The sequence below is a fragment of the Carcharhinus amblyrhynchos genome, chromosome 20 (assembly GCF_965287045.1).
Source record: "Carcharhinus amblyrhynchos chromosome 20, sCarAmb.v2.hapA, whole genome shotgun sequence".
Lineage (NCBI taxonomy): Eukaryota > Metazoa > Chordata > Chondrichthyes > Carcharhiniformes > Carcharhinidae > Carcharhinus > Carcharhinus amblyrhynchos.
In genome coordinates, this window is record NC_137343.1 from 33,221,279 (window position 1) to 33,249,001 (window position 27,723).

General features: G+C 40.0%; 1 protein-coding gene across 3 annotated transcripts in view; it reads right to left on the minus strand.

Annotated features, from left to right (window-relative positions):
* Positions 1-27,723, minus strand: part of rbm19 (RNA binding motif protein 19) — a 249,000-nt gene that overhangs the window by 177,469 nt on the left and 43,808 nt on the right. For all 3 annotated transcript variants that reach the window (XM_080208402.1, XM_080208404.1, XM_080208405.1), the window contains exons 16-18: positions 25,645-25,744; positions 9,494-9,624; positions 2,320-2,380 (exon numbers count right to left, since the gene is read on the minus strand). In XM_080208402.1, the coding sequence (XP_080064528.1) occupies positions 2,320-2,380; positions 9,494-9,624; positions 25,645-25,744 (292 nt within the window). The remainder of the gene's footprint in view (positions 1-2,319; positions 2,381-9,493; positions 9,625-25,644; positions 25,745-27,723) is intronic.

Consider the following 27,723-nt stretch of genomic DNA (forward strand, 5'->3'; position numbering starts at 1 on the left):
AAATAATCAAATTGGCAAGCGTAACCTTGAGGGAGAGTTTACTGAATGTATTAGAGATTATTTTTTGGAGCAAGTTGTTCTGAAACCAATCAGGGAACAGGTTATTCTAGATTTGACATCATGTAATGAGGTAAGGCAAATAAATGAGAAGAGTGATCATAGCATACAAGAATTTCAAATTCAGTTTGAGGGCGAGAAACTGGAGACCCATGCTAGCATTCTGGATTTAAACAAAGGAAATTACATAGGCATGAGGACAGATTTAGCCCGAGCGGACTAGACAAGAAGACCACAAGGTTGGACAGTCAATGAACAGTGGCAGATAATTAAGGAGATATTCAAACCCTCCCAACTAAAATATATTCCAGAGACGAGGAAAAGTGGTAAGGGGTGGGGTAAGAGATTTCCATGACTAACCAAGCAAATTGAGGATATGAGGATAACAAAGACAAAAACTACGGCATAGTGGATTGCAAAGGCCAGTGGCACACTGGAAGATTGGGAAGCTTCTGAAGATCAATAAATGGGTCTCTAAAAAAGCAATTAAAAAGAGCAATGGTAAATTATTCAAGAAAATTAGGGCAAAATATAAAAATGAACAGCAAAAGCTTCTATAAGTATATAAAAAGGAAGAGAGTACTAAAGTGAATGTTGTCCCTTGGAATATGATGCTGGGGAGTTAACAGTGGGGAACACAGAAATTGCTGAAATACTAAATCAATATTTTGGCTCAGTTCTCATATGAAGTATTATCCCAATAGTAACAGAAAATGCTGAGGTTATAGAAAGTGAGGAACTTACAACTATATATAGGAAACAAGTACTGAGTAAACTATTGGGATTGAAGGCAGCAGGTCCCAGGGCTTGATGGCCTATATCCTAGTGTCTTAAAGGAAATGGCATTGCATATTGTATCCATTGGTGACAACATTCCAGAATTTGCTAGATGCAGGAATGGTTCTGGTGAACTGCCCTTATTCAAAAAGGGAGGGGACAAAATAAAGGAAACAATAAGCCAATCTGTTATTGGGAAATTGTTAGAATCCATTATAAAGGGCACTTAGAAGGTCAAAATGCTATCCATTAGAGTCAGCATAGTTTTATGAAGGGTAAATCATGTTTGACTTATTTGCTTCAGTTCTTCAAAGATATAACAAGGTGGATAACGGGGATCTTGTAGTACATCTGGACTTCTAACAGACATTTGATAAGATGTCACAGAAAAGGTTAATACACAAGATTAGTTCACATGCGATTAGAGGTAATTTATTAGTTTGGATAGAGGATTGGCTATCCAACAGAAAGTAGAGAGTTGGGACAAATGGGTCTTTCTCTATTGGCAAGATATAACTAGTGAGGTGCCACAGGATTCAGTCCTCAGGCCCCAACTACTTAAAATCTATATTAATGGCTTGGATGCAAGGATAGTACGTACCATAGATAAATATGCAGATGACACTAAAATAGATGGGATAGTAAGTTGCGATAATGACAAGTAAATGGACCAAAATTTGGCAGATGTGATAAATGTGAAGTTATCCATTTTGATAGGAAAAATACAAAGGCAAATGGAGAGAAACTTTGTAGTGCTTTGGTGCAGAGGGACCTGGGTTTCTCGTGCATGAATTCAGAAAACTAATATGCAGATACAGCAGGTAATAAGGAAGAGTCTTGGCATTTACTGCTAAACGAATGGATCATAAAAGTAATGAAGTATTGCTGCTACTGTACAAAGCATTAGTGAGACCACACTGAATACTGAGTACAGTTTTGGTTTCCTTACTTGAGAAGGGATGTAGTTGCATTAGAGGCAGTTCAGAGCAGGTTCACAAGATTGATTCCAGAAATGAGGGGTTTGGCTTACGAAGAGAGATTGGGCAGTTTAGGTTCATACACATTGAAGTTTAGAAGAATGGCATGAAGTCGAATTGAGGTGTACAATAACGGGGACTGATAAAGTAGATGTGGAGAGCATGTTTCATGCAGTATGGGGAGATGAAACTAAATTTTCACTAGTTCAATTAAGCCAAAAATATTTTTAAATCCCTATGTACTTCTGATAAATAATTGTATAGCAGAATTTTCCCCCACCAGTAGATATTTCCACAGTTCATCATTGGCTCTCAGTAAAGCGACATTCCATATTTAGATGACTTAAAAATGTTTGGCAATTCGTTTTACAGATCATAAGCATTACATGACACTACCTAGATGCTAGATCACAGACATAATTAAAAATGCATATTTATTCATCAAACATTTATTCATGTTTGAGTGAAAATTGATATACTAAGAATGAATTTCACAAGAAATATTCACCTGTCTTGTCTCTCTTTTTTGAAATGCAGCAACTTTTCAATGGTCCACACTTGCCAAATGCCTTCAATGGAAACAGTGAACAAAGATGAACACTAATTAAAATTGTATAACATTTAGGGAACATGAAAAAAAGCTCCAGAAATTCAAACACTCATAAGCAAGCTTACTACAAGACTGGGAAGGTGTTCCTCAGGACTTACTCGCCAAGGAGGGAGTAACAAAGATTTACTAGACTGACTCCTGGGATAAGGGGATCATCCTATGAGGAGAGATGGAGTCCACGAGGCCTATATTTCTTGAAGTTCAGAATGAGACAGGATATACTTGAAGCTTGCAAAATTCTTAAGGTCCTTGACAGGGTTGAGGTTGAGACAAAATTTCTAAGTTGTCATAACAGCAAGAGTAATGGAGTGATCTGCACCAGTCTCTCAAGACCACAATTCTTCCGCACCTTGTCATAGAGCTGGGAGCTTTGTGCCAGTAAGGCCTTTTCTGGGAAGGGGCCAGAAGACTCGCAAACTGCTTAGTACCAAGCACAAAATGGATTTTTAGCCTGCACATTATTCTCCGGACCAGCACGATCTACTAACAGTGCAGCAAGGTCAGAGAATCGCCCTCAATGTACCTCCTGGATGGGGGATCTGGAACATCAAGTCACCGTCTGAGAATAAGGGGGTGACCATTTAGGACTCTGATCAGGAAAAACTAAGATAGATATAAGGTAGATTTTTAAGTTTTAACAAAATCAAGGTTGAGACAGAAAGATCATCCATAATCTTGTTGAATGGCGGAGGACGACACTTAAAGGACTAAATGGCATATCTGTGCTTATTTCTTACATACCTCATGTCCGCAGCATCTGTACTAAGCTAAGCTATTGACTGAGGCAAATTTTCAGCTTTGGTGGGCAAATGTGTTTAATTCCCCTGCTTTTTTTTCCTCCTGCACCTGGTTCTTTGTAGCCTTTCGTGGTTAATAATTTTTAGAAAAGCTGATTGAGGTGCTGGGAATAGAACTTAAAACAATAAAATGGGCAACAATATTGGTAAGCATTCAGAGTGCTGGAAGAATATATTCTGTTTAAAGAAAAGGACAAATTAAACACTGGCGACTTTGTGGATGAAAAAAGACAGGGGGACAAGTAAGGGTTAGGAAAGAGACATTCAGCAGATGAGGGTTAAAACGGGATATAAAGAAATTAGGAATAAAAAAAATTAAGATAAAGAGGAGTTATGAAATTAAGGTGTCAACGAACATAAAACAAAATAGTAAAATAAGTTCCAATAAAAAAGGAAAACTGTGATAAGAATAGCACTGTTAAAAGACAGACAGGATAATACTACAGGTATCAATAAAGAGATGGTAGAAATATTAAAATAATTGTTTTGCTTTGGTAATTATCAGAGAGATGGTATTGAAGGCAGACATGGTATTGAAGGCAGACATGGTATTGAAGGATAAGTGCACCTAAAAGAAATAAAAGAGACGTATTGAATAAATTAAGCAGAGTCAAAGATGATAAAATTCCTGGTCCAGATCGATTTCATCCATTTATTTTAAGATAAGCTAGGGAAGAGACAGCAGAGGCATTACTATATATATTTAATAATTTGTTAAAAAAAATCTAGTGCTAGAAGACTGGTGTAGAGCTAAAGTAATTTCTATATTTAAGGGGAACAGAATTAGAGAATCACAGATCAGTCTGCTTAACATTAGTGGTCAGAAAAATAATGGATTGTTGATGAAAAGAAGAAAACAAGAGAACATTGAAAAACAATAAGTTATATAATGAATAGTCAGCGTGAATTTCAAAAGGAAAAATCTTGCTTGAACAATCTTATTAATACTAAGTGGAAGTAACAGAGAGTAGATAATATAGTAGATATAGTTTATTTGGATTTTTAAAATATCGTTAATAAAGTGCCCCATAATAGACCAATAAGGCTGGCAATGAACAGTCAAGAGGCAAATGGCAGACTAGATTGCTAGGTGGGCCAAGACAGAAAGCAGAGAGTAGGAATAAAAAATAGTTATTCAGAGAGGCAGAGTCGAAATGTAGTGTTCCACAAGGATCAGTCCTAAGCCCACTGTTGTTCACAATTTACATTAATGATTTGGTTTTTGGAATCAAAAAACAATTTCTAACTTGCAAATGACACCAATCAATACCGATGAGGACTGCAACAAATAAACTCACAGAATAGGCACAGAATTGGGAAATGAATTTCAACACAGATGCATTTTGGTATAAAGAAAAGGAAGGTCAGATATCGCTTGGCAGTTACAAGTCTAAATGAGGTAGAGGAGAAAGGGATCTCAAATTATAAATACAATCACTAAAAACTGCTACAGATTAGCAAAGCCATAAAAAAGCAAGCCAGCACTTTATTTCTAGAAGCACATAATTGAGAAAGAGGGGAGTTACGCTAAACCTGTATTGAACTATGGTAAGGTCACACTTCAGAGTACAATTCTGGTCGCCTTATGTTATGAAAGGTAAAGAAGCACCAGAGAGGGCACAGAAGATTTACACAGGTGGAAATACATAATCAGGAAAGGAATGACAGGATGTCTTTTCCCCTGAAAAAGATGGGTGCAGGTGAGTAAATAGAGTTATTTAAGATTATCAAAAGGCACATAAAGTGGACAGAGACAGAATGACAGCTTTGACAAAGAGTCATCTGGACTTGAAACATTAGCTCTTCTCTCTTACATATGCTGCCAGACCTACTGAGATTTTCCAGCATTTTCTCTTTTAGTTTCAGGCTCCAGCATCCGCAGTAATTTGCTTTTATTTTTGTAGAGACAATGCTTCCTCTTGCGGAGAAGGGCATAACTAGAAGCCATTTGCCTAACAGTTTCCAATAAATCCAATGGTGAATTCTAAAGAAACATCTTTACCCAAAGAGTGGTAAGAACGTGGAACTTGTTACAACATGGGAGTGGCTGAATCAAACTTCGTTTAAGAATTATTGGGTTACTTGGTTACATTAAAGGCACTACATAAATTCAAGTTGCTGTTAATCATTTGTTCTCAGCCTGGCTTTCACCAAATGCATTTTACAAGTATAACCCTAGTTTGTACGTAATTAATTAGATTTTAAAAATTAGAGTGTGCCTATAGAGCTTATAGATTGAATTCATCCCTTATTACAAGAAATATTGAACATTTTCCTTCTGAACTGTGCATCGTTTGCTTGTGTGTTTATGAATTTTGTGAATTTTAACAAAGTCAAAATACTTTGCATTTCTTACTTGTATGTGTAATGTGGAGAAATCGTTGTAGATGCCACGTTAAATAATTAATGAAAAGTAAAAGGAACTAAGAGACAGGGCAATGTCATGAGAATTAAATCTAAAAATGATTGCTTAATTAAACAAAGCTTGTCAAGTTGATTTAGTAGGGGATGGCTAATCTGGTCAAACATAGAAGTGTTCAGAATATCATGACTCTGGGAATGAAAAATAGTACTGGAAAATTCTAAACAATTAAACATCTTTTATCATGCTGCGCTTTTAGTCTATTAAAATCTTTAAGAGAAATGCATATAAATTATCAGTGCATTTTTATTTTCAATAAATTTCATTGCTGTATACATTGCATTTGGTAAACTGTTTAGAAATGTTATTTTTAGCAGAGCCATCCAAGTCTCTACCGTATCTTACAATGTGAAAAAAAAACTAGTAGCATTTAAAGAGTGCCTTTCATGATTTCAGGATGTCCTGAAGTACTTTACAGCCAATTAAGCACTTTAAATGCAGTTACTGCTGCAATGTAAGAATGTGTGCACAATAATGCCTCACAAAGAGCAATGTAATAATCCGTTTTAGTAATTTCGGCTGAAGGATAAATATTGGCCAGGATACTATGCCTTCTTTAAAATATTGTCATGGGATCTGTTACATCCTGTTTTGAGGGAAGATGGGGATGACATTAAACCAAAGCCTTAATTATGAATTATTCACTCAATACTGCATTGGAGTATCAGCCTAGATTTTACGCTCAAGGGAAAACTGTACAAGGAAAGCATATCAATACTATGGAGAGGTGAAAATGAGAATCATGCATGCCAGGCTGGTGGTATTGCTGACTTTCTAACATTCAAAGTAATCTATATAAGAACATAAGAAATAGGAGCAGGAATAGGCCATCTAGCCGTTCGAGTCTGCCCCGCCATTCAATAAGATCATGGCTGATCTGAAGTGGATCAGTTCCAAATTCCTGCCTTCTCCCCATAACCCTTAATTCCCTTGTCTATCAGAGGTCTATCTACCCATGACCTAAATATGTTCAACGAGGTAGCCTCCACTACTTCAATGGGCATAATTCCAGAGATTCACCACCCTTTGAGAGAAGTTCCTCCTCAACTCTGTTCTAAACTGCAACCGCCCCCCCCCGCCTTATTTTGAGGCTGTGCCCTCTAGTTCTGGTTTCCTTTCTAAGCGGAAAGAATCTCTCTACCTCTACCCTATCTAGCCCCTTCATTATCTTGTAAGTCTCTATAAGATCCCCCCTCAGCCTTCTAAACTCCAGCGAGTACAAGCCCAGTCTATTTAACCTCTCCTCATAAGCTAACCCCCTCATCTCTGGTGTCAGCCTGGTGAACCTTCTCTGTACTCTCTCCAAGGCCAATATATCCTTACACAAATAAGGGGACCAAAACTGCACACAGTACTCCAGTTGCGGCCTCACCAGTGCCTTGTACAGTTGCAGCAAGACCTCCCTGCTTTTATATTCTATCCCCCTCGCGATAAAGGCCAACATTCCATTTGCCTTCTTGATCACCTGCTGCACCTGCAGACTGAGTTTCTGTGATTCATGCACAAGGACTCCCAGGTCCCTCTGCACAGTAGCATGCTGCAACTTTTCACCCTTTAAATAATATTCCGTCCTTCTATTATTTCTACCAAAGTGGATAACCTCACATTTGCTACTGAAAAAGAGAAGTAGAAAATGCATCTTTCAACCATGACATCCATGAGAGAAACAATGGAACATAGTCTTAAATATCTCTCAGATATTCCATTTTGCTGTTGAATCTTTTTAAAGTTCTGAGTACGTTAGCAATGTCAAATATAAATTATTATTGCTTTATTGCGTTTGCTACAAAGAACTTTGTGAAGTGTTTTGGACACACCCCTATTTCTACTGTACATAGATATTCCAAATAGTACTCCTCATTGCATTTCTGAAGTAATTTATATTTTTGCCTCATAGCACATGATTTAGATATTACATTATCAAAAGTCAAAAAGCTTTTTATTATAAAGAGAAAATGCTGGATAAACTCAGCAGGTCTAGCAGCATCTGTGGAAAGTTTCAAGTCTAGTTCACTCTTCTCATATGAATTTTGAAACGTTAACTGTTTTTCTCTCTCCACAGATGCTGCAGACCTGCTGAGTTTATCCAGCATTTTCCCTTTTGATTCAGATTTCCAGCATCTGCAGTACTTTGCTTATGCAACACAATACCCACAACAGACTTGTCCTGGTATCCTGGCTGCGAATATGTTACATTTCCAAATAAAAACAAGCTGAAACAAAGTACATTATCTTAAAAATTACTGACATTATGCATTAATAGGATATTTTGTGATGCATGCAGACTTTGTCTTCAGAATTTCCACATTAAAGATGATTTATATAAATACATGTTGTTTTTGTTGTTATTCAGTATGGTGACTCAACTGAAATATGAATTACAAATATCTTCAGCTGTTTCATTAATGTCCTTCCATCATAAGGGCAAAAGAGGGATGTTCACTGATGACTATGCAATATTCAGCACCATTCATGACTTCTCAGATACTGCGGCAGTCCACGTCTAAGTGCAGCAAGACCTGGAAAATATCCAGGGTTGTGCTGACAAGTGGCAAGTAACATCTGAGCCACAGAACTACCAGGCAGTGACAGTCTCCAACAAGAAAAAATCTAACAATGCAGTACATTGCCCTTTGACATTCAATGGCATTACCGGCATTACGACACTCACCATCACCTTCTCAGCTAGCAGATGAATCCTTGCCTCACTCTAAATTCTTTACTATTAAATATTACTGGTTTTGTACTGCCAGTATGAATATTTAACCCTCAAATTTTTCCAAAAAAGCTAATTTTCTGTAATGTTTTGCCAGATGCTGCAATATCAGAATTTTCCCTGTTCTATGTTGAAATTCCAATACAAAATTTATCACCAGCACATTTATTTCAGTACCCATACTTTGAAACTAGTCAGTTTCCATACAACTATTTAGATGCACAAAACCTAGAAAGTTAATTACCAGTTAATAGTCTGTTGAGAGTTATTGAAAGAAATCTTATTGTTTAAACATTGCAGAATTATTTCCTTTGTTGTATTAAGTTCCGCATAACACACCAAGATAACAATGCTATTTACACTTTTTTGCTGACAGGAAGTTACATCTATATTTCATACCGCTGAACAAGCAGGGCTACAGAATAGCAATAGCAATAACAATAACAATAGCCTGGATTTGGCAATAAAAATAACGGTGGATTTAATCAGCATTGACCATTACTAATGGTGCAAGGCAGACAGCAACTTTCAGGGACTGTACATGCACAGTTAGAAGGGGAAATCAGCAAGTTGCTACTCAAGGGTATGCCCTGGTCTTCAAGTATCCCTGCAGGAAACTCGGCATTCAAACCTAAGGAGCAGTATGAAGTTGTATATCTGTGATCAATACACAAAACTTTCCCAGAAAACTCTGAAGTGTGTCCATTCCAATGTAGGTATTTTTTTAAAATCCCATACAAAGTTATAATTCCTGCCAAACAACTATCCTGGCACTGAAAATGCACTTTTCTATGAATGGAATGTCAGTCCATCAGATTTTAATTAGTGACTGAAAAAATACATTTTACTGTTTCTCCCACATTACTCTCAGCCAACATTCTCTCTTACGTTTGTTATCTGCATGTGATTTGGCATTGAATTAAATATTCAAACTTAGACATCTTGGCACAGGCTCTGTACTGCTCAACAATCCTTCAATCTGCTTTAAGATACAAAGTTGCTTGTCCAATACATACAGGTTCTTAGATGCCTTCTGAAAACGGCAGTGCTAGCTTTCTAACAGTAGCAAGTTCCAGGAAAAATCCCACTAACCCTGGCCTACTAGTCTAATGTTTAGGAATCTGAAAGACTACATACCTTCTTCAGACTTTCTTCAGTTGTCAAAAAGTTTAAGTTTTTCACAAATAAAGTGCATCCTGGAATATGTTCTTCCTCATCCTCACTCAAATCATCTCCTTCATTTTCATCCTTTGCTTCGGTACCTTGAGCTTTCATAAAACATAAAAAAGATTATTTTAATGCCCTGCCTCAATTTGTAATTATCTTATTGCAATATTTTCCCCCAAATTAACAGTAAATTCAAGATATATCAATTCAAATCAATAATTTGCTTTTGTTGCTGACCTGCATGGAGTAAAATGTTAGTTCATAGTTAAATTGATATTCCAGTTGATTTTTGCATCAGAAGCTTTTGAGGGTACATGCTTGCTCAAAATCTTTTTCACCTTATGCTTATAACCCTGTAATGATCCCTGTGGGAGTAGATTGGATTTTGGTGAATGGAATCTGAGTAATCATTTAAAGACTTCAATTAAATAACCTTCCACCATCATCCCACATCCAACATAAACCATAGGCACATGACAAGCTTGTAGGAAATTACGAAGAGCACCACAGCCATAACACAGAAACACAGAAGACTGGAGCAGGAGGAGGCCATTTGACCCTTTGAGCCTGCTCCACCATTCATCATGATCGTGGCTGGTTGTCTGAATCAATAGCCTAATAACCTTTTGACAGATTAGTTCCAAGACATTGCCATATGTTAAATCTGGACAGTAAAACTAAGCAAAAAAGTGTGAGGATTGTCCCAACCGGCCAGCCTCACGTGATATTAAATGAATCCAATGAAAGTGATAACATAACCCTCAACTACTTCCTTGTAACATAGTAGCAATGCAGTATGCATTCAATCATCCAGTTTGTTTTCCAATGATCATTTATTGGCTTGGTTTTTTGGCCCAAATAAATAATAGTGCTCTGCAGAACATTTAGATTGTCCAGTTCTGCCTTTGGACTTTCCCCTGTCAAATGACACTGGGAAGCAACCATTTGCAAAAACACAGACTGAACTGTAAGGATGATCCTATCAGAAATCTAAAGCAAAAATGTGCATTTGCAAGAGGGGTTTGCAATTCACTATCTTAGGGATCTCTGTACTGAACATGTCACATTTAAGGAACGTTCTCTATGGTTAGGCTATCTTCGAAACACTGATTATAATTTCCTTGTTTACATTAAATTTAGTACAGCCACGACAATGCATCATGGTGTCAACATTCTTTTAATGTCTGTCAGTGCTAAAGTTTTATCAACAGAGTACCAACTGAATTATCCTTGTCACAGGTCAATTAGGATGTGTTCAGTAACGTCTGATGAAGTATTGCTGTATTTTTTAAGTTTGCAGCATGCACCTATCTTGTTCAAAATATTGTGGGAAACATACTGCAGTTGTTCTTCATGGCTGATTATGTACAGCAAAGCAAATCTACCATGATACATCATTATGTTTGATCCCAGTTTGCAATAATACAGTGCTGTTAACGTCTTAAAGTATCTCACATAGATATAGTCAGAAAGAAATGTCATTGTGCCAGAGGAGGAGATATTCCGAGGGCTGATCAAAATTGATGGTAGAAGTTGGGCAGCCGTTACCCGAAAGAGGAAAGGCAATGCAAAGAGGCAAAGGCAGACTTAAAATTTCACAGCATGACATATTAATCTTCTTTGATGAGGTGAAGGCATGGAGTTAGAACATTAGGATGAAGTTTTAAGGACCCGTTTCTCATGTTATGTAGGGAAAAATAGTAGAAGCATAATTTTTATCTTCACTTCTCACCCGAAGGAATGTCAGTACCAAAGAAGTTCAGCGAACTGAAAGCAGGCAAAATAACACACTGACCAATTATCCTTTCTTTCATGTCCACAATCAAAAATTAATAGCTAAAGCTTTCATGCTTCATATTAAAGGGAGCATTGACATGGCATCTTTATAGCATTAATTGCCTGAAGCCAGAACCTTAAAGCTTTCTTCAAATTAAAAGGGTAATATCACAAGATCTGCAACCTGAACTGATGTTGCCAAGCAGTCATTTCTTAAAATTTTAGCTAAATTCCAAGGACTTTTTCATATTACAGGAGTAACTTAAGTACAATACCCAGCGGAGGCAGTAGATGAAAGGGGCACCCTGATATTGACTTCACATCATTTTGACAAACAGGACATGGAATTGCCAGAAGAAGCATACAGATGTTGCAGTGGTAAATATCTGAAAATAGTTCCTTGTTAAGTTGCGCCCTGATGTCAAATGATAGAAAAACATGATCAGTCTTTCGCCCAAGAAACTACAGCCAATTAACCAGGAGCATTCTCATCCATGTCCTTTTTGCACTGTAAAGTTGTGCAAACTACTACCATCAGCAAACAATTTGGAACTGGGGGAGGCCAGAATTCCCATGGGCAAATGCAAAATACAGTAAAAAGTCTGACAACGCCAGGTTTTAGTCCAACCGATTTATTTGATAGTAAACTCACAAGCTTTCGAGGTTTCCCTCTTCGTCAGGTGAATGGAGAGTTCTGGCCTCGGACAGAGCATATAAAGCACAGACAGTTTAGAAATTACTGATTAGAATGCGAATCTTTACACCTAACCTGCTGTTCAAGTCCTAAAGTGGCTGACAATGTGTGTGGAAGGAGCACTGATCACAGGTTAAAGAGATGTGTATTGTCTCCAGACAGCACAGTGAGTGAGGTTTTGCAAACCCAGGCAAGTCACGGGGGTTACAGATAGTGTGACATGAACCCAAGATCCCTGCTGAGACCGTCCTCATGTGTGTGGAACTTGGCTATCAGTCTCTGCTCAGCGACTCTGCGCTGTCGTGTGTCGTGAAGGCCGCCTTGGAGAACGCTTACCCAAAGGTCAGAGGCTAAACGCCCGTGACCACTGAAGTGTTCGCCAACAGGAAGGGAACAGTCTTGCCTGGTGATTGTCGAGCGATGTTCATTCATCCATTGTCGTAGCGTCTGCATGGTCTCCCCAATGTACCATGCTTCGGGACATCCTTTCTTGCAACGTATCAGGTACCCGAAGCATGGTACATTGGATAGACCATGCAGACACTACGACAATGGATGAATGAACATCGCTCGACAATCACCAGGCAAGACTGTTCCCTTCCTGTTGGCGAACACTTCAGTGGTCACGGGCATTCAGCCTCTGACCTTTGGGTAAGCATTCTCCAAGGCGGCCTTCACGACACACGACAGCGCAGAGTCGCTGAACACAGACTGATAGCCAAGTTCCACACACGAGGACAGTCTCAACAGGGATCTTGGGTTCATGTCACACTATCTGTAGCCCCCGTGACTTGCCTGGGTTTGCAAAACCTCACTCACTGTGCTGTCTGGAGACAATACACATCTCATTAACCTGTGATCAGTGCTCCTTCCACACACATTGTCAGCCACTTTAGGGCTTGAACAGCAGGTTAGGTGTAAAGATTCACATTCTAATCAGTAATCTCTAAACTGTCTGTGCTTTATATGCTCTGTCCGAGGCCAGAACTCTCCATTCACCTGACGAAGAGGGAAACCTCGAAAGCTTGTGAGTTTACTATCAAATAAATCGGTTGGACTAAAACCTGGTGTTGTCAGACTTTTTACTGTGTTTACCCCAGTCCAACGCCGGCACATCCACGTCACAAATGCAAAATGGCACCTTATTGAAAATCTTGCATTGATAAGGAATGTTTGCTGGTTGATATTCGTTTTCCGGACACTGAATGAGTGCAGGATTCTCTGTTCAGGAGTTCAAAAGGTCAGTAGTAGCTCTCAAAACTGATGGGTGATATAGATTGAATTCTGCACCTTGACAGAACCAGCAACAACATAAAACTAGATGGTTCTATTTTCCTGCTGCTTTACTGGGATGCCAAAAGGGATGAAGGCCTTTTAAAGGGGGTGAAAACACTCCTAGACAGCACAATGGCCTGGTCTGCCAAAATTGCCTGAAATATTTCAGTGACATAAAAACTAACAGAGATCATAATATTCAGTGCCACAGATGGAGCAATACGTACAGCAGAGTACGGCACAAATCTTCATGGCATAATTAGCAGATCTCCCCCACTCTTTTGCGCATCACATTCTTCAAATACATGACACACTAACATGTATATGAAGTCTATAATTTTTTTTGTGGCAAGTTCGGCTGTGTGTACGAAAATAGAAAAAAAAAGCTGCAAAAGCTCATTCCCAGCTCCAATAATCCAAGTTTTGGTATTTTTCAGACTCCTGAACTTCATCAGTCTTGACTAATGTTGCACATGCCACATGCCATACAAAATTTCAAATGCATCAACAGTATAGCTTCAATACAACATTATTGCTGGCCTACATTTCAATTTATTTAAAGCAGGTTGAGGTGAGAGCCCCTGACATCAAGACAGTATCTGACTGAGTGCAGCATCACTTAACAAAAGTGATGCCACACTTTTGTCTTAGCAAAATTAAAATCAATGGGAACAGGAGAGGAAACTCTCCACTGGTTGGAGTCATACCTAGCACAAATGAAAATGGTTGGAGGCCTATCATCTCAGTCCTAGAACATTGCTACAGACATTCCATAGGAGTGCCCCAGGGGTCGGTGCTGGGGCCTCAGCTATTTACCATTTATACAGATGATCTGGAGGAGGGAACCGAGTGTATGGTGTCGAAATTTGCTGATGACACCAAGATTGGTGGAACGGCAAATTGCGCGGAGGGTGTGGAGAGTCTGCAGAAGGATCTAGGTAGGCTGGGCGAATGGGCCAGGAACTGGCAAATGGAATTTAGTGTTGGCAAGTGCGAGGTGGTCCACTTTGGTAGGAATAATGGTAGGAAGGATTATTACTTACTTGGCGAAAAACTGCAGCAGGCGACGGTGCAGAGGGACCTCGGGGTCCTTGTGCATGAGTCGCAAAAACCCAGCTTGCAGGTGCAGCAGGTGGTCAGGAAGGCGAATGGGATGCTGGCCTTCATAGCGAGGGGGATTGAATATAAAAGTAGGGAGGTCTTGCTGCGGCTGTATAGGGCATTGGTGTGGCCGCAGCTAGAGTACTGTGTGCAGTTTTGGGCGCCGTACTTACGCAAGGATATTTTGGCCTTGGAGGGAGTGCAGAGGAGGTTTACTAGGCTGATGCCAGAGTTGAGGGGGTTGAGCTATGAGGAGAGGCTGAATAAACTAGGCTTGTACTCGTTAGAGTTTAGAAGAATGAGGGGAGATCTCATTGAGACATATAAGATGATGAATGGGATGGATAGGATAGACGTGGGGAGACTCTTCCCGCTCAGAAAGGACAGTAGGACTAGGGGGCACAGCCTCAAGATAAAGGGGGGGCGGTTTAGAACGGAGTTGAGGAAGAACTTCTTCACTCAAAGGGTGGTGAATCTCTGGAATTCTCTGCCTGTTGAAATGGTGGAGGCTACCTCGCTAAATATTTTTAAGACGCGGGTTGATGGGTTTTTGATAAGAGAGGGGATTAAGGGTTATGGGGAGAGGGCGGGAATGTGGAACTGAGCCACGACAGATCAGCCATGATCTTATTGAATGGCGGGGCAGACTCGAAGGGCTAGATGGCCTACTCCTGCTCCTATTTCTTATGTTCTTATGATAGTGTCCTAGGCCCAACCATTTCAGCTGCTTCATCAATGACCTTCCTTCCATCGTAAGGGTGGCACAGTGGTTAGCATTGCTGCTTCACAGCGTCAGGGACCTTGGTTTGAATCCCGACTTGGGTCACTGTCTGAGCAGAGTCTGCATGGGTTTCATCTGGGTGTGCCTGTTTCCTCCCACAGAATGAAAGATGTGTTGGTTAGGTGCTTTGGCCATGCTAAATTCTCCCTCAGCATATCCAAACAGGCACTGGAGTGTGGCAACTAGGGGATTTTCACAGTAGCTTCATTGCAATGTTAATGTAAGTCTAATTGTGACATTAATAAATAAACTTAAGAAACTTTGAATCATAAGATCAGATGTGGGGATGTTAAATAGTGATTGCACAATATTCAGTACTACTCAAGTCCTCAGATATTATGTCCAGCTGAATAACATTTAAGTTTAGGCTGATAAGTGGCAAGTGACATTCATACCGCACAAATGCCAGGCAATGACCACCTCCAACAACAGCGAACCTAATCATCTCATTTTAACAACGAATGGCACAAACTGGACTGAATCCCCCAATAACAACAACCTGAGGCTCACCACTGACTAGAAACTGAACTAGACCAGCCATATGAATAATGTAGCTACAATAGGTCAGAGGCTGGGAATTTGGAGGCAAATAACTCACCTTTTAATTCCCCAAAGTCTATCCATCATTTAAAAGGCACAAGGAGTGACAGAGAATACTCTCCATTTACTCGAATGACTAAAGTTCCAACAATACTCGAGAAGCTTGAGAAAATCCAGATGAAGACAGGATACTTGATCGAAACATTCACTTCTACACCATTAGTGCACAGTGACAGGCGTGTGTGCTATCTACAGAATGCACTGCTACAACTCAGAAAGGCTCCTTCGACAGCAGTTGACCTCTAGCACCTAGTAGGACAGCAGATGCATAGGATCGCCACAATCAAGTCAGGTACCATCCTGACATGGAAATGAAATCTCCACTGTCACTGTCGTAGAATCAAATACTTCGACTTTGTTCTCAGCAGCAATTTGGGTATACTTGTACCAGGTGGATTGCAACAGTTCAAAATGATGACTCACTACAACCTTCTGAATGGCATTTAGGGATGGGCAATAAATGTGGCCTTGCCAGCGACACTCCCATTGCATGAAATAGAAAAAAATGCTTGGAAATTTAGCACATTGTAACAAGCGAGCTAAAAACATGTTTGAGAACTCTATTTGAGGTTGAAAACATTTGCACCTAATGAGATATCCGTTAAAGCATGCTGTCTTAATTCCAAGCTCCAGAAATGCTGAGGAGGCCAATAACTTGGGGTTCATTGTCTTCAGTTTATTTATATTGCAACAATTAGAATGTAAATATGTCTATAGGGCTTGATCAGGTGAATAGGAAATGAGGTAGTCACTTTTTAGAGGTCATGTTACAGAGGGCAAACAAATTAATATTATGGCAGAGCAACTATAAGGCTTTGAATGGTCTTTATAAAACTTCGACTCAACTTTAGATTCCTAATTATGGCGCAGGATCACCAAACTCCAAAGCATTATGTATTAGTCTCTAAAAGGCAGCAGATTTGTAGACCTCAGAGCAGATTCTAAGAAGTATTTTAATCTATATTTTTTCCATTGTTACTGACAAGGAATACATGAGCCATTGTTCGTCCCCTTCCTGATTTGTCATCTCTACCCACTAGCCAATAGTCTTCCTAGGAGAATTAGATATTTAGTGCAACGTCTACAACAATACATTGAGGAATTAAGAACGGATGCAAATTCAAATGGATATGTGGGGTGCAATTATACAATTTTATCAGAATGATGTGTTTTTGCTTCACAAAAATGCTGCACTTGTAAATACACACTAAAAGAGAGTAGAGAGAAACTGGAACCACTGTGGTAGTTTTACTTGTGTTCATTTTCCATAAAACATTACATTATATTTACTTATGTATGTATATACAATAGTTTAAAAAAACTATCGTACTAAGTTAATTAGCTTAAGGCAAAAGTCATAATACTTGCATATTTTCTTTAACATCAAGGTATCATAATTATTTTGGGTTGGAAAAGAGATTAGATCTCCATTTCTTTTATTAAATCTTTACTGCTAACTCTATCCCTTTTCCATCAAGCTAACTGCTCTTTTTTCTCTAAATTATATAATTATTAATATCTGTTTATTTTGATTCTGTACAACTCATGAAAACTCTCCATAACAATCAACAGGACTAATCCAATTGAGACAAAAGTTTGATTGATATTAATGAAAACAGATAATACTGGAAAATCTCAGAAGGCTGACAGCATCCGTGGAGAAAGAATAGAGGTAACGTCAAGCCTGAATAGCCCTTTGTTTTTTAAATTAGTATTGAGATGGACAGAGGGGGGGGTTAAGGATAATTTCATTACATTGCTTCCCCTAAATTCCTCATCTTTTTTTCTTTATTGGATCTTCTCCTCTCCACCAAAACAAAACTATACGTACTGAATTCTCAATAAAACTTTACTGAAAACAGGTCACCTTAAATTCCATAATTATACAGATCTCCACAGGTCAGTGTGCTGATACAAGTGCTTCTTTCAAAACCAGAGCAGTATCAACATGCACTTTTATCACTAATTTCAATGTTTGCAATTTTTGTTACAAAAACAAGGCATTGCTGTGAAACAGAAACCACTTCATGCTGAAGTTAAACTTGCTTAATTGCACCCTACATATCCATTCGAATTTGACTCCTTTCTTCAATACATTGTTTCAGGTATTGACTAAACCTCTTGTGTAATTACACTTAACAGGATTCTGTTAGCTGTTTCAAGATTTGAAAAGTAGAGTGCACTTACATATGGAGTTCTGTTGGATATATGGCACAGAGACAGCCAATTCTGCCTTATGCTTCATCTGGGGCAGCAAGATGGCACAGTGGTTAGCATTGCTGCCTCTCAGCACCAGGAACCCAGGTTCAATTTCGGCCTTGGGTGACTGTATGGAGTTTGCATTTTCTGCCCGTGTCAGCATGGGTTTCCTGCAGGTGCTCCAGTTTCCTCCCACAGTCCCAAAATATATAGGTTAGGGGAATAGCAGAATAAATACGTGGAATTATGCAGTAAACCTGGATAAGAGCCAATGCAGATTTGATGGGCCGAATAGCCTCCTTCTGCATTGCAGGGATACTATGAATCTTCATAGAAGATTTTCATTTTCTTGAATTTTTTTACACTTTTTCTCAAGTGAAAGTGATTACTAAGAATATCAATTAGCATCAATAACTCACAATTACAGAGTTTGACAACACACTATTTTTTTGGAGCCAGAGAATGGGTTGTGAAATGTTACAGCCAAATCTGCTAGAAAATCAAGATATGCAAGCAATGATTAACAGGAATGCTAGCTAATATTTTCTTTGACCACACAGTAGTCTCATTGCCACTGCCACCTTAATTTGATTACCTCCAAGTGAGACTTCTGAAACAATTCCTAGCAATGAAAAGTGGTGTGCAACATACTGCAGTCTTTGTAGCATAACTCAGTCTTGATACCTTACAGCTCCCAGCAAGATGAAAACAAGGACATTGGTTGCACTACTCAATATTGGTGCACCATTTGGTAGTACAGAGAAACATAAATGCATTAACAAAGAAACTGTGGCAATAAAGAACATAAGTATTACAGTTAAACAACAGTTTAATTATTTTTATTCTCACGTTCAAAGTAACCCAAGTTTTCATCAATTAAAAAAGGAATGCTTCCAATTAATGAATGCAAAAAAAAGGCCTTCAAGGATCATGAAATAAAAATATATTTCATACAGCACATTTCAAATACAAGTGGTGTCAGTGTTGATGAACCTGACTCAATCAATTTCTCTTCTGGAGGTGTCAATAGAATTATAAAACCATATATTAGTTGACAACTTATGTTATTGCATGACCTTGTCAAGAGCCTTGATAGCACAATAATGTTTAATGCGAATTAAAATATTCACTTTCTTGGAGTTTACAGAGATTTATATAACATAGAAAAATATTCAGTGGCAATAATACCCCTAGTCAAATGCTCTTAACACTTGGAATATCCATGAAAATGAATCACCTTTTCAGCTAACATGCTAATACTGTTAAAAATCTATACACAAAGGTTCACTTTAATGCTCAGGTGTTTTTAATTTCTTCTATTTGTTTCATCCCAAAGAAAATTTAAAATATTTCATTTGCTTAAATTTAGTAAGTAAGGGTTCTGTCAACTCAGGGGAAATTAATAAATCATTGACAGTTAATCCATCAGCAAAAAGATTTAAATGCACCTCCATCTGTGGCTCGCACGATAAAATGCAGTCACGCAAAGCAAAAAGCAGTTACATTATTCTTGAGCTACAAAATTCTGATGCTTTCTGCATGCAAAGCACATCCTGCACAACAAAAGCTATTATCAGTGAACTGCAGCCTTCGCTAAGCATTCCCCTGAAGTTCATTATCACAGGGCCTGGGTCTCGGCACAGTAAGATAATAGCTCCCTGGTGACTAGTAGCCAGATTGGCATTGCTGCTTTCATTCTCAAAGCTCAAGGCTCACCTCCCCCAAAGGCCACTGTTGCAGCCTTATATATGTATGAAAAAACCATGAAAGTTCAAAATGAGTCATGTCCTTGAAGAAGAAAGAAGAGAGCACTGGGACAGATATTAGCCTGTCACTAATACAATGCAGTCATATGTACTGCTTACATAGTAAGCACTATGTCGTGTTGGACAACAGAGGCTTTGTTTTGTTCCTTTATTATTTTCTCAGGTGATCCTAACAAGGAATCTTTAGACACGTTAAGCTTCTATAACAAGTTAGAGAATATTTTAAAATAAGGACAATCTTTAAAAAAAAGGCTTCAATTTTGCACGTTTTCAAAGACTGGAGTGAATGCCATTGTTTTAGATGAAAACCACCACAAAGCTAAATTAACAGTTGGATTAAAACCGAAAAAGTGACTGAAACCTATTATACACGTGTATGGACTTATGCCATAAATATTCTATTATAAACACCAAGATATGTATTTTTCCACGACGCATACAACAAAACCTCCAGAGCAATTAGCAGAAAACGCAGAATTTTAATCCTTTGAGTAAAATTATTTTTCACGTAAAACTTCTATCCTAACATCTGCTCCACCTTCTGACATTGTTCCTCCAAAGCACTTGTTCAGGATAAAAGATAAAATGTAATGAAGTGGGCATACAAATTAACAGTCCATGTATTGCATCACATTTGTTTTTTTTTGAAAAATGCAGTAAGTTAGAACTTGCATTTATTTATTCTACGCGCAAGAAGTACAAAACTTATCTGGGTGTTTGAAGGATTCAAACTATTGTCAGAACAATCAAGGTCATTTCCCAACTCTCCCTCTGCTTCAAATTCAAAGTGATGCATGATGACAAACTTCTATTAACCTTTCCAAGGGGTAGCCATGCTTCTCCCACTAATAACTAAAACCAGTAAAGTACTTCAAATTATTGTTTTAATTTTACTTAAAACCAACATAGTACAAACAATAATATCACGTTGTGAGGATCCAACACAGTCAAAACCCGTGTTCTGATTTTATGGAATTACTGAAGAAACAAGGATAAGTAGCACTACATCAAAAAAAGGTTCAAAAGATTGAAAATCATAGAATCCCTCCAGTGCCATTCAATCCATCGAGTCTGCACTGACTCTCCGACAGAGCACCTTGCCCAAGCCCACCCTCCACCTCACCCCCAACAGACAGAAGCCAATTAAAGATTCTTCAAAGTGACCTGATTCAGAATCAAACCTTGTCTGTATTGATATAGTACCGAGTGATGCTTGTATAGACTAGGCCGTCAGGAGGGCCAAAGGGCCTGTTCTTGTCCTGTACTGTTCTTTGAAACACTGTTTCAAAATTATACATGGCTTTAGTCAAACTAGGAAAGGGGTCATACTGGACCTGATATTGGGGAATGAGCCCGGCCAAGTGGTCAATGTTTCAATAGGGGAGCAGTTTGGGAACAGTGACTACAATTCAGTAAGCTTTAAGGTACTGATGGGTAAACATAAGTGTAGTCCTCAAATTAAGGTGCTAAATTGGAGGAAGGCTAATTACAACACTATTAGGCAGGAACTGAAGAATGTAAACTGAGGGCAGATGTTTGAGGGCAAATCAACATCTGGCATGTTGGAGGCTTTCAAGTGTAAGTTATTAGGAATTCAGGACTGGCACATTCCTGTAAGGATGAAGGATAAGGATGGCAAGTTTTGGGAACCTTAGATAATCAGAGATATTGTGAGCCTAGTCAAAGAAAAAAGGGAAGCATTTGTCAAAGATAGGAGGCTGGGAACACACGAAGCAAGTGTGGAATACAAGTAGAAAGAAACTTGAGTAAGGAGGGCAAAAAGGGGTCGCGAGAAAGTGTTGGCCAGCAGGATTAAGGGAAATCCCATGGTTTTTTACACATATATAAAGAGCAAGAGGCTAGCCAGAGAGAGGGTTGGCCCAATCAAGAACAAGGAGGGCAATCTATGCGTGGGGCCAGAAGAAATGAGCGAGGTATTAAATTGCATCAGTATTCACCAAAGAGAAGGACTTGGTGGATGATGAGTCTGGGAAAGGGTGTGTAGATAGTTCGAGTCATGTTGAGATCAAAAAGGAGATGGTTCTTGAGGAACAATAAGATAAACAAGTCCCCAGCGCCTGATGGGATATACCCCAAAATACTGAGAGGGGCGAGGGAGAAAATTGCTGGGGCCTTGAGAGAAATCTTAGTACCCTCACTGGCTAGAGGGGAGGTCCCAGATGATTGGAGAATAGCTGATGTTGTTCCTTTGTTTAAGGGTAGCAAGAATAATGCAGGTAATTACAGGCTGGTGGGCCTTACATCAGTGATAGGGAAATTATTCGAAAGGATTCTTCAAGACAGAATTTATTCCCGCTTGGAAATAAGTGACGTATTAGTGAGAGGCAATTTTGTTTTGTGAAGGGGAGATCATGTCTCATGAACTTGATCAAGTTTTTCGAGGAAATGACGAAGATAATTGATGATGGTCAGGCAGTGGATGTTGTCTACATGGACTTCAGTAAGGCCTTGGACAAGGTCCCTCATGGCAGACTGGTGCAGAAGGTGAAGTTGCATGGGATCAGAGGTGAGCTGGCAAGATGAATTCAAAACAGGCTCAGTCAACGAAGACAGAGGGTAGGAGTGGAAGGGTGCATTTTTGAATGGAGGGCTGTGACAAGTAGCGTACCTCAGGTATCAGTGTTGGGACCTTTGCTGTTTGTAACATATACATACATATACACACACAAATATAAGTGATTTGTAGAAAAATGCAAGTAGTTTGATTAGTAAGTTTGCAGACGACACGAAGGTTGGTGGATTTGCGGATAGCGACGAGGACCATCAGGGGATACAACAGGATATAGATCAGTTGGAGACTTGGCAGAGAGATGGCAGATGGAGTTTAATCGTGACAATGTGAGGTAATGCATTTTGGGAGGTCTAATACAGATAGGAAATATGCAATAAATGGCAGAACGCTTAAAGAGTATTGATAGGCAAAGGGATCTTGGTGTACAGGCACACAGATCGTTGAAAGTGGCAATGCAGGTGGAGAAGGTAGTCAAGAAGGCATATGGCATGCTTGCCTTAATCAGTCGGGGCACTGAGTTTAAAAATTGCCAAGTCATGTTGCAGCTTTATAGAACCTTAGTTAGGCCGCATTTGGAACATAGTGTGGTGACCAGAATTGGACACAATCAGAAGGATGTGGAAGTTTTGGACAGAGTACAGAAAAGATTTACCAGGATGTTGCCTGCTATGGAGGGCATTAGCTATGAGGAGAAATTGGAGAAACTTGGTTTGTTCTCACTGGAATGATGGAGGCTGAGGAGTGACCTGATAGAAGCCTACAAGATTATGAGAGGCATGGGCAGACTGGATAGTCAGAAGCTTTTTTCCAGGATGAAAGAGTCAATTACAGCTTTATGGTGCGAGGGACAAGGTTTGCAGGAGATGTATGAGGCAGATTTTTTTTTTTTTACACAGGGTAGTGGGTGTCTGGAACCCGCTGCCAGGGGAGGTAGTGGAAGTGGATATGGTAGTGACCTTTAAGGGCATCTTGGCAAGTGCATGAATATGATGGGAATAGAGGGATATGGTCCCCAGAAAGGGGGTTTTAGTTAAGTTGGGCAGCATGGTCGACGTAGGTTTGGAGAGCTGAAGGGCCTGTTCCTGTGTTGTAATGTTCTTTATTAAGATGAAACCTAGATTATTGCTAAATTTGATGAAAATATTCATGAAGAATAAAAATATCTGCGATAAAATGTCGAGCAAAAATTACTTAAACCCCAATTTACCCATCTCCCAGGTAACCCCCTACCCCTTTCCCAAATTATTTTGTACCTTGGGAAATTGCAGTGCGTTTCTTCTCAGCAACTAACAAATCCCATGGTGTTCTGGACTGCACACGTTGAAAAAAATCATTTTCACAGATGAAGTCTACTACTACAATTGCTACAATCAAGTTCTTATTAGAGAAGCATAGATTACTTTCAATATACACAGAAGAAAAAAAATGGTATTTCAAATGCAATATATTGCAGTCACCTGGTTTCAGATTCATCATTTTGGAAATGATGGTCAGTGAGAACCACCCATGAAAATAAATAAAAGTTTCTGAAAGCTAGTTTGTAAAGGATTGATCTGCTCTTCAAGTCAATGACTAACAAAAAGTAAGCAAACAAGTCAAGGAGCGGAGAGAGCAGGAATATGCAGGTCAGTTGAGTGTATGAAGGGAGGGGTGGGCCAGGCAGAAGAATTAGGTGAGAGAGAAAGGTGGGGGGGCATCCATGAGGGGCTGTGAACAATACAATGACAATCATGGCCAATAACATCATAGCCTGGTATATCCACCACTCTACAACAACCCTGGTTCAATGAAGCAGCAGTATCAGGCATCATATAAATAATGTGGCAACCTGGTGAAGCTACAATACTTGCATGCCAAACAGTGAAAGCATCATGCAACAGACAGAGCTAAGCAATCCCACAATCAATGGACTGATCCAAGTTCTGCGATCCTGACTTGGGGAAGACGGTTCCATAAATGTCTCCATCCTTAATGATAGGGGAGCCCAGCACATCAGAGCAACAGACAAGGTTAAAGTATTTGCAACCACCCTCAGCCAGAAATACAGATTGGATGATCCGTCTCACCTTCTTCCTGAGGACCTGAGGATCACAGATGTCTATCTTCAACCAATTCAATTTACAACATGAAATTTCAAGGAACAGATGAAGGCACTGAATACTGCAAATGCTTGGGTTCCTGGCAACATTCCAGAAAACACTGAAGACTTGTTCCCCAGAACTTGCCATGTCCCTAGCCAAGCTGCTCCAGTATTGCTACAACACTGCCAAGCATTAGGCAATAATGCTTCACAAAGCATAGGATTATTGCCCCATCAGTCTACTCTTGATCATCTATGGTATTAACAAGCATCCTTACGCAGCAATAACCTCCTCACTGATGCTCAGTTTGGCTTTGGCCAGTCCACTCAGCTCTTGACCTTATTTTAGCCTTGGCCCAAATGTGGACAAAAGAGCTGAACTCGAGGTGAGGTGAGAATGACTGCGCTTGATTGTAAGGCTGCGTTTGACACAATGAGTTATCAAGAAGCTCTCGCAAAATCGGAATCAGTGGGAATCGGGGGAAATCTCTCCACTGGTTGAAGGCATAACTAACACAAAGGATGATTGTTGTGGCAGTTTGAGGTCAATCACCTCAGTCCCAGGACATCACCGCAGGAGTTCCTCAGGATCGTGTCGTAGGCTGAAGCATCTTCAGCTGCTTCAACAATTAACTTCCTTCCATCATATCAGGAGATGTTCGTACATGGTGATTGTACAATGCTCAGCACCATTCATGACTCTAGATACTGAATCATTCATGCCCATATGTAGTGGTACCTGGACAATATCCAGGCTTGGACTAATAAGTGGCAAGTAACATTCACACCACATAACTGCTGGGCAATGACCATCTCCAACAGGAGAGCATCTAACCATTTGCCCTTGAGCATCATCATCGCCGAATCTCCCACTACCAACATCATGAGGGATACTATCAACTGTCTTGACGAGCCATATAAATACTGTGGCTAAAAGAACAAGTAGGGGCTGGGAATTCTGCAGACAATAACTCTATGGAAAACTCTCCATTTACCTGGATGAATGTAGTTCCAACAGTCCAGGAACTCAACACCAGTTAGTACAAAGCAGCCTGCTTGATTGGCACTCCATCCACCATATTCAAAATTCACTCCCTCCTCCATTGACACACAGAGGCAGCACGTGCACCATCCATACAAGATTGTTTTGACCACACCTTGCAAAATCCTGAGACTTCCTGCCTCACAGATGTTTTGGTACCATATTGACTGCAGCAGTTCAAGAAGGCAATTCACTGCCATTTTCTCAAAGGCAATTAGGAATGGGCAGCAAATGCTGATCTAACCAGCAATGCCCACATCCAATAAAAAGTTACCTGTATCAATTGGTTTCTTTTCAGGTTTCTTCATTTCTGGGTTTGGACTACAGAACACATCCATTGGAGCCCATTCCAGGTAAAGTGGAACATGCTGGAACTAAATGTTAACAGAAATTAGAGGTACTTCAGTTTGGTAACATTGGATAGAGCCTGCAAAATCCTGGCAACGCTATACATAGCTATGAATAATTTTTCCTCATGTCCATAGCACTATTTTGGTAAACAAAATACTTTTCAATTATGGAAAATCATTCCATTATATTTTAAGGATGTGGACATAACCACTAAACACACTGCACACTTTCCTCATCAAAATGGCAATCTTAAGTGTATTTTAAATGATGCAAAGAGCTTTGTAATTTTACATAAGAACGTAAGAAATAGGAGCAGGAGTAGGCCATCTAGCCCCTCAAGCCTGCCCCGCCATTCAATAAGATCATGGCTGATCTGTCGTGTCTCAGTTCCACATTCCCGCCCTCTCCCCTTGCCTATCAAAAACCTATCAACCCGCGTCTTAAATATATTTAGCGAGCAGCCTCCACCACTTCAACGGGCAGAGAATTCCAGAGATTCACCACCCTTTGAGTGAAGAAGTTCCTCCTCAACTCCGTTCTCAACCGCCCCCCCCCCCTTTATCTTGAGGCTGTGCCCTCTAGTCCTACTGTCCTTTCTGAGCGGGAAGAGCCTCTCCACCTCTATCTTATCCATCCCATTCATCATCTTTAGCACTACAACATCTAGCATTACAACTGCAAATATAAATGGTTTGCAGGTGGTTCTTTCCTCACAAGGAAAATAAAATGCAGACTTGCAACCCTTAATCCCCAAAATTTAAAAATTACACCTAAAACAATCTGCACAGTTGGTTTTGAATAACAATTCATCAAATTCCAAAGAATAGAATTAGCTAGCATATACTGCACAGAATCAGACTATTCAGGTCAACTAGCTAGTTCTGGTGTTCATAGTCCCTACATATGGGGGGGTGGGGAGGTGGCTGGGAGAGAGTCGGGTGAAAGGAAAATTATCAGGGAGAAGGAGGTTCCGAGGGACACTCGTGGGTTGAACTGTGTCTGTTTCAATGCTAGGAGTGTGGCAGGGAAAACGGATGAGCTTAGGGCCTTGATGTTTGTGAGGCAGTTAGATGTGGTGGCTGTAACGGAGACGTGGTTACGGGAAGGGCAGGACTGGCAGCTGAATGTTCCTGGGTACAAGTGTTTTAGGTGTGACAGAGGAGGGTTGAAGAGAGGTGGAGGGTGGCACTGTTAGTCAAGGAAAACATCACAGTAGTGCAGAGGGAGGACGATATGGAAGAGACAGGGATTGAGTCACTGTGGGTGGAGTTGAGGAATAAAAAGGGAGATATCACATTGCTAGGGGTGTACTATAGGCCACCCAACAGCCCGAGGTCGGTGGAGGAAGGCATTTGCAGGGGCATTTTGGACAGGTGCAGGAAGAATAGAGTGGTTGTAGTGGGTGACTTTAATCTTCCAGGAGTGAATTGGAGGAGGCCGAGAGCTGGGGGTACGGAGGGAGAGGAGTTTGTGAAATGTGTTTTGGAAGGGTCGCTGGAGCAGCATGTAACTAGCCCGACTAGGGGAGGGGCTATACTTGATTTAGTGTTGGGTAATGAGCCGGGGCAGGTGGGTGAGGTAGAGGTAGGCGAACATGTGGCTAACAGTGACCACAAGTCCGTCTACTTTAGGATAAAAATGGAAAGGGACGAGTGCCGGCCGAACGGGAGTGGGCTGAACTGGGGAAAGGCGAGCTATAGTAGGATTAGGAGGGAGCTGCAGGACACTGGGAGGGACTGTTAGCTGGAAAGTCCACGGTTGGCAAGTGGGAAGCTTTTAAGGGCAAAATGAAATGGTTGCAGGGGAGGTATGTTCCGGTTAAGCGGAAGGATGGGAAAGGTAGGATTAGAGAGCCGTGGATTACAGGGCGTATTGAAGACTTGGTCAGGAAGAAGAGGAGGCGTATGTTAGGTCGAAACGACTGGGTACGGAGATTGTGCTGGAGGAATATAGAGAGAGTAGGAGGGAGCTAAAAAGGGGAATTAGAAGGGCGAAGAGAGGG